The sequence below is a fragment of the Quercus suber genome, unplaced genomic scaffold (assembly GCF_002906115.3).
Source record: "Quercus suber isolate HL8 unplaced genomic scaffold, Cork oak 2.0 scaffold_110, whole genome shotgun sequence".
NCBI classification, from domain to species: Eukaryota; Viridiplantae; Streptophyta; class Magnoliopsida; order Fagales; family Fagaceae; genus Quercus; species Quercus suber.
This window is the reverse complement of record NW_027069575.1, coordinates 321,392-332,186: the sequence shown is the minus strand read 5'-3', so window position 1 is coordinate 332,186 and position 10,795 is coordinate 321,392. Positions and strand designations below refer to the sequence as shown.

Here is a 10,795-nt window from a genome sequence, read left to right as displayed (position 1 = left end):
TTCAAGTGTGTCAATTTGGTCACTAACCTTTCAGTGTCATGTCAATTTAGTCCTACCGTCATCTTTTTGATGAAAATTGCTAATATGGCTAACAGCCAAAATAGAAAATTAGTTTATTGCCATGTCAACTGCCAACTATACCACCACATCGTATTATAAAATAAATAAATAAATAAATAACCAAAATTAAAAACGTTTATTGCCATGTCAATTTTGTTGTTTTTGTAACTCAACTCAAGTATTCTTTCTGGAACTTAAAAAGTCACTGCGTGGTATTGACCAAAGTTCCCTTCAGTAAAAAAAAATATAAAATCTTTTTGTTTTCTTTCATTTTTGAACAAACCAAACACAACAATAAACAAAAGAAAATCTCAATTACTACAAGAAACATGGAGAAAATCCCCATCTTTGCTTTAATTTTACAACAATTTTTTGACAACCAAACACTATCAAAAAGATTTAATCTAGAAAAAAAAAGTAGAGAAATAAAAATATATAAAGAAATCAACCATTGTCAAATCAAACTTTTTGCTCAAATCTGCAAAATTTTCAAATCTCTCAAACTCAAAACATAAAAAATGAAAATTTTAGTTTATACATGAGAGTTAAGGTTGAGGCTAATGCAGATGAGACTGAGCTGCAAAGGTTTTTCTTGAGATTGATGTCAATCTGCTTTTCAGGTTCATCATCACCGATGTAGGTTTGTTTCATTTCATGCTTTGGAGCCAATGTCGGTGGTGGTGGTGGTGGCATGATCTTTAGAGGTCGGCTTGTTCGATCACGGTGGCAGAGAGAGAGAGAGAGATCACAATGGCTGGGTTTGGAAAATGTGGTTTTGGGTTGATTGTAGATCCATGGGTTTGGTCAATGGTGTTTTGATTTGGGTTTTAGATGGGTAGTTTTATAAGTAAATCATGGTGGCTAGCAATTATAAGTGGTTTTACGTTGTGTTTGGCAGCCAAGAAATTGAAAGAGAGAGAGAAAGAAAAAAAAAAAAACAAAAAACAAAAACAAAAAAACAAACAAACAAACAAAAAACAAAAACTATTGCAAGTTGATTTTCTCTTTTGGGTAAAGAGATGGAGATGATTTTCTCTTTTGGTGTGATACAAATCTCTTTTAATTTGGGTTTTTATTTTCTATGTTTTATTTATAATCTGATGTGGTGGTATAGTTGGCAATTAGTGTGGTAATAAACTAATTTTTTATACAGACTATTAGCCACACTAGTAATTTCCAACCAAGAGATAAAGATAGGAACTAAAACGATACGATACTGAAAATTTTAGGGACCAAATTAACACAATTGAAATGTGAGAGACCAAATTAAAATATGGTGTAAATGATAATGATCAACTTTATAATTTACCCTTATTATATTATTTTTAAATTATATTCTACATTCCTTTTTTTTCTTCGTTAAAATTTTGCCATTTACAAAATTATGTGGACAACTCTGATCCTCTTTTCCTTTTCTTACGCCGCGTAAGAGATTGTTCTAACTTATCCCATCATATACGTTGCGGATAACTTTAGGTGGTTTTCTCCTAAAAACAAAAAAAAACACTTAACGTTGTAATCATTTATAAACATCTAGTTGAAGACGCACGGCACATCCACATAGTAGAGACAGATGGATCATAGCAAGTCGCACCAACAAATAAAGAGATCCCTCCGTCACTCGTAGTCCAACTTTTCAGAACCAACAATTATTCTTTATTATCATTTTTATTATAATTAGTTTGTATTCTCTGTCTCCACTACCTTTTCATCCGAAAATAAAATATGATGAAATTGGTAATCTAAATTTAATTAATTAGTAAATTAATTAAAATTTATATAATATTAAAATATATATATATATATATATATTTTCTTTATTATATACTACAAAATCTAAGGGTTGGCTTTTTTTTTTTTTTTTTACTTTGTGAGAGCTTGCCACATATTTTTTGAAACACTCACAATTTTTCACATCAGCAATATATATATATATTTTTTAAATCTCTTTCTTCCCAAAACAAAATCCGATCAGCTCTCTTTTTCTTCTAAACACAGACTCAACCCAATTAAACTCGCTTTCTCTTTCAAACATAGACTCAACTCTCATCTCCTTCTTCTTCTTTTACTCTCTTAGTCAAACGTAGCTCCTTCTCCTTCTTTTCTCAACCTTCCAACCCCAATTCCTATCCATCGTTTCCCCCAATCCTTCATTCCACCTGGCGATCCTTCAACAACTTTCGATCCACCCCCACTATTAGACCATTGTGTCATTGGCACAGAGGGAGGGGGAGAGAGAGAGTTCTGATTGAGGGCCACCACCACCATTAGGCCTCCTACCAAAATCCCTACCACTGTCAAACAACTAATAAGAACTACTTTTGTTTCTACTTTTTTTATAAAAATAAAAAATAAAAATAAAAAATCGAAAATATGATTTAGGTTTTGGTATTGTGGTCTGATTGGAATTGATTTAGGAATTTAATACACCTTCTATAATAAACTTTTAGAGTATGACTCGCAAATTATTTAGATAATTCACTATAGATTAAATTATATTAGGAAAAATGCTAAGAAAGTCCCTAAATTTTGGCATAGTGGCTATTACACCCCCTTAAACTTTTATATTGATTGATTTGCTCATTGACCTACACACGTGCAAAATAGAGCCATCTGTCAATGTGCCTATTAAGATACTAATGGAACTCACATGCAATTCATTTAAATAAAACAAACAATGTCCAAAGACTCCAAACCGATTAAGAGGAAGAGAAGAAAAAAATTCAATACTGGTTGCGGACTAATGAAAAATGATACCGACAGTGAACCCATGAACAACAATTCCCGCGGTGGTCTCAAAAGCCAAACCAAAGGTTCTCTTAGCAACTTCTCTCTTTAAACCCACAATCAACCACTCTCTCAAACTCATTGATCAGTCACTATGGCAGACTCAAGATCGCCACCACCACTTCGGGTGGTGGCTTTTAATTAAGACCTAACCATCTCACTCATGGTCGACAATGGTGGCTTAAGCAAATTATTTTAGGGGGTCAACTTTGACAACTTATTGGTCTTTGTAATTTTTTTAACTTTATTATTTCTATCATGTCTGAAGCATTAAACTATAGAATTCAACACAACAATTCAATCAAAAATAATTTGTCTTAACTCCATATTCTCCATGACCCACAACCATTGCCTCATATAGTGTAATAAATAAAGAGTAAATTGGTGCCCACTAAGTGGCCCACGCCCCACTTATAAATAACAAATTATAAGCAATTAAGTAGTTTAAAAATATCCCATCAAAAAAAAAAAGTTTAAAATATGTTTACCTTTCTCAAAAAAAAAAAAAAAATTATTATTATTAAGCTAAATAGTAAACTTAATGGCTTTTTTATGGACTTATATAGCATTTTAAAATAAAATTCCAACTAAAATTAGATTTTTTTAAAAGAAAAACTCAAATCTGGTTTATTTGGGGTTCAATATTGGAAAAGTAGGAATCTTTCAAGCATGTTCTTCTCCCTCTCATGAACGTGTATTTCTAATCTGACTTCTCTAGTGTCAATATTTTCCTTTCTCATCTAATTTCAAATCTCATTTTTAGCTTCTTTTTACTCCTCAGCAAGGTTTGGACCAGACCGAGAGGTCGGATCGTGAAAACCAAGAACCGGATTGAAATCTGGTTTTTCAAGCATAGAAAACCAAGCATATGTGGCAATACCATGAACTCCTAAAACTGGGGTTGGACCGCATGAAGTGGTGGCAAGAATCGTGAGGTCCAACCCCTTAGCAATTTTTTTTTTTAATAAAAATAACTTAACATAATTTTATTCTACTTAATTAAATTACCCATCTCTTACAAGGAATAAAAAAAATTATAATTAAAATCCTTCAAAGATATTCAACTTTACTTCAAAAATTAATCATAAATTTTAATATTTTCATGGTTATTATTTTATTTTATTAACTTTCTTATTTAATTATTAAATGTATACTTGAAAATCATTAAATTTCCCTCACTTATATAGATATATTAGTCAATTTTGCTAATTTTATAAATTTAATATCTATATTTAGGCTTTAATTAATTATTAAATTAATTATGACGTCATCACGGTTTGACCCCAATTTGACTTTAAAACCTTGAATCTCTCCCTTTTATGGTTCAATAAATGGTCCGAATCTGAAAAGTTTGCCCCCTAGTCCTCACCGTGTATTCTCTCCTCATCTTTTTTGTCTTTTTTTTCTGCCTTACAGAGCAGCTTTGCGTTCTTATTTTCTTGTTGGATCTTCTTATCTTTTTTTCATCGGTTTTTAGAGTTAAGGCGTTCAAAATTTTATTTTAGATGGTCAAAACAAAACAAAAAATTAAAATTTATATATATATATATATATATTATTTTTCTTCATATCAGTCTTCAACGTGGCAACACCATTGACAATTGATCACTTCATAGTAATTTTGTGTACAAAGAAATGATTTTTTTTTTTTTTGGGAGTAATGGCAAAAATAGTTTCGTAGTGTTTAAAAAATGAAATATCATCCATAAATTGGCTGGGCTACCCCAATCTGATAGTTGGGAGTGGGGACTGAATTGGGAACTGTGAACTATCAAAAAAGGTAATATTACCTATGAGCTCATGTGAGGGTGATCCTAATCTTTTTGTAGACAGGAGAGGTACGAATCGACATGGACATTGATGTCATGCAACCAGTTTTCATAAACATACTCTGAATATAATAGAATACTATCAAATATCAATATAATATCCACTGGAGCCAGCTCGTTTTCTGCCAACGCACCAGCATATTGGGATTTCAAACAATTAGGTCCATTTGGTACATATATTTAAACAATAATTTTTAATTTTTTTAAGAATATATATAAGCAAAAAAATTGTATAAAAAAAAATGTAATATTGTTTAAAAATTAAAAACATGAGTTTGAACTTACATACTAAATGTGCCCATAGCCATCTTTTACTCTCTTTAAATCCTAATCCTTTACCTCTCTCTCACTCTCTTCAAACACCGGTCTCTACCCTGCCCCCTCTACATCCCATGTGGCACTCCCTTTTAGTTGCCCGTTTATGCGACGGAACCAAAATGATGGGAGTCCTTCAGCTAATAAAATAATTCACAAATTTCATTATAATTATTTTTCATCACGTATTGTAATTAATTGTTTGTCTCTTCGTATAAAGTTGCTACTTTTTTTCTTTTCTTTTTTAACTAATCACATTCTTTCATGTGAGAGAGTTAAGGAAAAAATCAAGGATAGACTTACGATTTTAAACTAGCGAAGACTAGAGTATAAAGAGAAGAAAAAAAAAAAACTTTAATCAGCCATATAATATTAAAAAATTATATAAAATTGTTGTTTCTAAATATATTAAGATGCAATTATCTACTAACAAAATAATGTTTTTTAAATACTAGGCTAGCTAAGATTTTTTTTTTTTTTTTTTTTTTTTTTTTTAGAAGACTAGAGTATAAAGAGAAAAAAAAAAAAAAAAAAAACTTTAAGCAGCCATATAATATTAAAAAATTATATAAAATTGTTGTTTCTAAATACATTAAGATGCAATTATGTACTAACAAAATAATGTTTTCTAAATACTAGGCTAGCTAAGATTTTTTTTTTTTTTTTTTTGGTTGAACTTAAAGTATTTACAGTAGTGGTGCTAAAATTTTTAACTTTTAACACTTCAAAAATCTATTTTATCTATTTTACCACCTCACTTTACAATATACTCAATATAAATGTTCTATTTTGTTATCACTTCATTTAAAAGTAGCCTCTGAGCATATGCTCACGCGCGTGCTCAGATGCTCTTCCATTTTTTCTTTTTTTTTAAGTAAAGGTTAATAATTTGCTTCTATTATGATTTAGAAATATATATTTTTTATTTTTCAAACAAATAAAAATGATAAAATTTAGAGATAAGTGGTAGCTGTAATTTCTTTTTTGAACGTGAAGGGAAAAAAATTCTAAATTTTAGGAATTCTCTTTTTAAATTCAAAATAAAATTTTTTATTTGACATTTATGACTCCTCATTAATGAGAGTATTTTTAAACTACACAAAAGTCCAATTGAAAGAGGGAAATCCTCTTATATATGGTATAGATAATACAAACAACTCATTAAAATAATAAAGGAAGAGAGAGAATTTGAGTTTTTTAATTGAAGGAATAGATATAATCTTAATAAAATATTGTATTTTATTTTTAAAAACTTGCTATAATCAATTGGTATTTATAATAGTTTATTGTAGTTGCAAAAAAATTAGTTTTAATTTCTCTAATAACACATGATTTTTTGGCTCTTTCATGGTAAAATAATAAAGGAAGAGAGAAAATTTGAATTTTTTAATTGAAAGAATAGATATAATCTTAATAAAATATTTTATTTTATTTTTAAAAACTTACTATACTCAACTGGTATTTATACTAGTTTACTGTAATTGCAAAAAAATTAGTTTTAACTTCTCCAATAACACATGATTTTTTTGGTTCCTTTGTGGTAAAATAGTTTTTTTTTTTTTTTTAAATATAATTACCATTGTGAATGTTTTTATTGTTTCTATCAAGTTTTTAAGTTAGATAGTTACTATTTGGGTTAAGTTAGTTAGGCTGATTTGGGAAGAAAGAGGTCTAAGATTTTTGAAGGCCCAACTACTAAAATGAAATATATATATATATATATATATATATATATATATAATAACTATATATGTAAAAAAAAATTTTAAAAATTGGACTAGGGACCGGGCTCCCTTAGGCCCCACCTGAGTCCGTCTGGAAAAAATGTGTGTGTGTGTGTGTGTGTTTTTTTTTTTTGCTTAGATTTTGACATATAGGTGTGGGAGTAAGAGCCCAAATTTGTATATTGAGCCTTGGGCCTTATTTAGGGACATGGGATGTCCGAGGAGGGTTAAACAATTGAGAAGGGCCTCAAGTTGAGGGTCACATAAGGAAGAAATAGAAAAATATAGTCTGAGGATGAACTCCTTCTCGGATACAATGAATACTGATCAAATCCGTATTTAGGCAATCTAGGTGACTTTCCAGGAAGTTTCAACAATAAAGATGAGTCTCATGCACATACAAAAGCGATAGTAATTCAGAAATATCTAAAGGAAAAACTGCTAATATTGCATTAAATACACTGCAGCAACTTTTCTGGCCGCATTTATGTAGAGAAGACCTTGAACAGTGCAGTTTCAGCTACCACAATTCGCAGAGAGTCAAAGAAGATGTCTGATAGAACATGCACTCAAGTAAAGACTTAGATGATTAACAAGCATATGATCAAGATGGTCTGAAAGAAACTATATAATGTGAAGGATCTTCCATGAGAAGAGAAGGAAAGACAAAATAGAGAAAAGAATTACTGTAGCGCTCAAAACTGTATTAGCACCCAGTTCTAATGATTTGTTCTATAATCTATCTCATCGGACAACAATTTCATTCAGTGCTACATATCTATCTTGCTTGTTCATCTTTTAAATCCATATTAGCCGTGGTCAAATTCACAAAAAGTCTAGTTCTTTCACTCGCTCTCTACAAATTTATTGTTCTAAGCTTATTAGGCGTATATCTCATGTGTTTAGGATATACGCTACAAATTGTGACCCTACAATAGGCTTATAGAACCCCTTGATTCATTGCACCACGCTCCCACTCTCAAAGCACTACATTACCTCATCACAGCCGTCCTAAATTAATTAAGATCATAATCACCAGTAAATAACAACGTGTTACCTCTGTAGGTCGTCACTGATAACTATTGATTCCGAAACAAAGAAGCCAACAAAGACAATCAAATAAAAAAAGATGATCTAATCTAACAGATCTTAAGGACAATAATCTTGTACTGTCATACAACTAGCAACTTAGCTAGTATGCCTCCACGTTCCCAGACAATAACAATTTCCTCCCAAAAAATAAATAAATAAATGCTTTCTTCCACGAACCATCCTATATTAATTTCCACGAATATAACANCTTATAGAACCCCTTGATTCATTGCACCACGCTCCCACTCTCAAAGCACTACATTACCTCATCACAGCCGTCCTAAATTAATTAAGATCATAATCACCAGTAAATAACAACGTGTTACCTCTTAGTGGTCGTCACTGATAACTATTGATTCCGAAACAAAGAAGCCAACAAAGACAATCAAATAAAAAAAGATGATCTAATCTAACAGATCTTAAGGACAATAATCTTGTACTGTCATACAACTAGCAACTTAGCTAGTATGCCTCCACGTTCCCAGACAATAACAATTTCCTCCCAAAAAATAAATAAATAAATGCTTTCTTCCACGAACCATCCTATATTAATTTCCACGAATATAACATGTCAAAATTGGTAAAACCAATCCAATACCAGATCAAGACAAACCTTGCAAGTAAAAAAAAAAAAAAAAAAAAAAAACTTAAAAACCATGATCTTATAAATCAACGGTCCAGATAAACCCCGCTTTAAGATGGATAAGGATAAAACCCAGTATCTCTCCAAACCTCAATCCCCCATCCCCACTATCACTTTTAACGTCAACACCGACCAGTTCCTGCCCCAGTAACCTCTTTGACGTCATCGAACCGTTCATCAAATTATCCATTTTGTAATTTCCTTTTTTTTTTTGGGGGGGGAAAAAATTCCATGTCGGACCAAAAATATTTAATTTTTTTATAAGATATGTTCCATATTCTAAATTTTAGGCGCTCACATTCCGTGTATATATATAAGCAGCTACTTAGCTTGGACCCCTCACAAAATAGAAAGACACATCTTTGAGAGATTTTAGAAGGTGCTATTGGCTTAGCTGCTAAGCTTTACTCGAACAAATCAACATGGTTTCTTGGGTTAGAGGGAAGTGTGTAGGCAAAGGAAGTTTTGGTACAGTGAGTCTCGGGGTTAACATATCGGATGGTCATGTATTTGCAGTGAAGTCCGTGGATCAAAATTCGGGTATGGTTAGTCAATTGGAGGCTTTGGAGAACGAAATTCGGATCCTCCGATCGTTGTCTTCGCCTTACGTGGTTGGGTTCCTTGGGGACGATGTCACCTACGAGTCTCCAACGACGTCGTACCGGAACTTGCACATGGAGTATTTGCCAGGTGGCACCGTGGCTGACTTGGCAAAACGAATTGCTGACGTGGACGAGAGAATTGTACGGTCGCACACTTGGTGTTTAGTCTCGGCGTTAAGGTACTTACATTCACGAGGCATTGTTCATTGTGATGTCAAGGGGAGGAACGTTTTGGTGGGTCCCAATTCCAGTTTAGCAAAGCTCGCCGACTTTGGATCGTCGATTGAGGTCTCAGGATACACCTGTAAGGCACCGATTCTGCCACGAGGGAGTCCTTTGTGGATGGCACCGGAGGTAATTAGGCGGGAATCTCAGGGGCCAGAATCAGACGTATGGTCTTTGGGGTGTACTGTGATCGAAATGATAACCGGGAAGCCAGCGTGGGAGGATCGCGGGGTTGACACGCTGAGTCGAATCGTATTCTCGGACGAGTTGCCTGAGTTCCCAACTCGGTTGTCGGAACTCGGCCGGGATTTCCTCGAGAAGTGTCTTAGGAGAGAGCCGAGCAAACGGTGGAGCTGTGATCAGCTGCTACAGCATCCATTTCTATTGGCTGTGTCGGCAAAAACAGTTACGGTTACCGACACGTCACCTCGTTGCGTACTCGACTGGGTTAATTCAGAGTTCGAGGAAGACTATGAAGATGATGATGCTGACGAAGAGTTTTCTGCTAAAGAGAGAATTGGTAAATTAGCAACAAGCAGAGGGGCAAATTGGGAATCGGATGGTTGGGTGGTAGTGAGGGATTTGGAAATTGCATGTGACACAGAGGAAGCAGCAGGTGGGAATTCTTGTTGTGGGGACGAAGGAAGAGTAGGGACAAGTACGGAATATGAAAGCTTAATGAGGACAAAAGAGGAAATAGCTGGAACAACCACCGCAGATTCGGATTCTCAAAGGACAACTACTACAACTACAGCAACAACAACAGAGAGGACACGTTTGGAATATTCAAATTCAGGTTGTGGCTGTGGCTGTGGCGGTACAAATTTACTGAGTCTGGTTCGCCAGTATAGTAATAGTAATAATAATTACTGCGAATGCGTTTGTGGGATCTCATGGTGTTGGGCTTTCGGTGGATGCGTTTGGAGTGCTGAGTTGAGCTGTCGGTATGGGTCACAAAAAGTAGATTTTGCGGTGGAGAGTCAATGGACAAGCTATTACAGCTTGTGCTTGTCTATTGTAATATTATTATTATTACTTTTATTCTTCTCATTAGATTTGACAGTAACATTCGTGAATAAATTATTATTCCTATTGTTTGCTTGTTATTCTGGGCCTCAATTTTATTTATGCATACATAACATGATACATGTGACCATGCCTGAAAGTAGCTTCCTGTCTTTATAGTTTACAGAAGATGGCACTAACTAGATTTAAATATAGTATGGCAGGCTGTGTGTGAGTGAAATAGTAGAAGGTGGGGGTGATTCCAGATAAGGGAATGAATGAGAATGACAAATCTAGATTCATTGTCTTTCTTCAAACGTATCAAAAGAGTGAGTAATACTAATATCTAGTGGCACACTTCTTTTAACAAATCAGGAACTTGCGCAAAGGGCAAATGACGCATGTGGTGGCGTTAAAGAGTTGTCTATGCATATGCCACTTCCACCACTAGCCACGTAATTAGGAATTATCTTAACCATTCATAATTATGATATTTTAGAAGCGATAAAGACG

The 10,795-nt window shown here is 33.4% G+C and overlaps 1 protein-coding gene across 1 annotated transcript; it reads left to right on the top strand.

Annotated features, from left to right (window-relative positions):
• The first annotated feature begins 8,502 nt into the window (after positions 1 to 8,502).
• Positions 8,503 to 10,477, top strand: LOC112030082 (mitogen-activated protein kinase kinase kinase 18). Its single transcript, XM_024062765.2, has one exon. The coding sequence runs from the start codon at positions 8,873 to 8,875 to the stop codon at positions 10,460 to 10,462; it is 1,590 nt and encodes a 529-aa protein (XP_023918533.2). The 5' UTR covers positions 8,503 to 8,872; the 3' UTR covers positions 10,463 to 10,477.
• Positions 10,478 to 10,795: the final 318 nt, after the last annotated feature.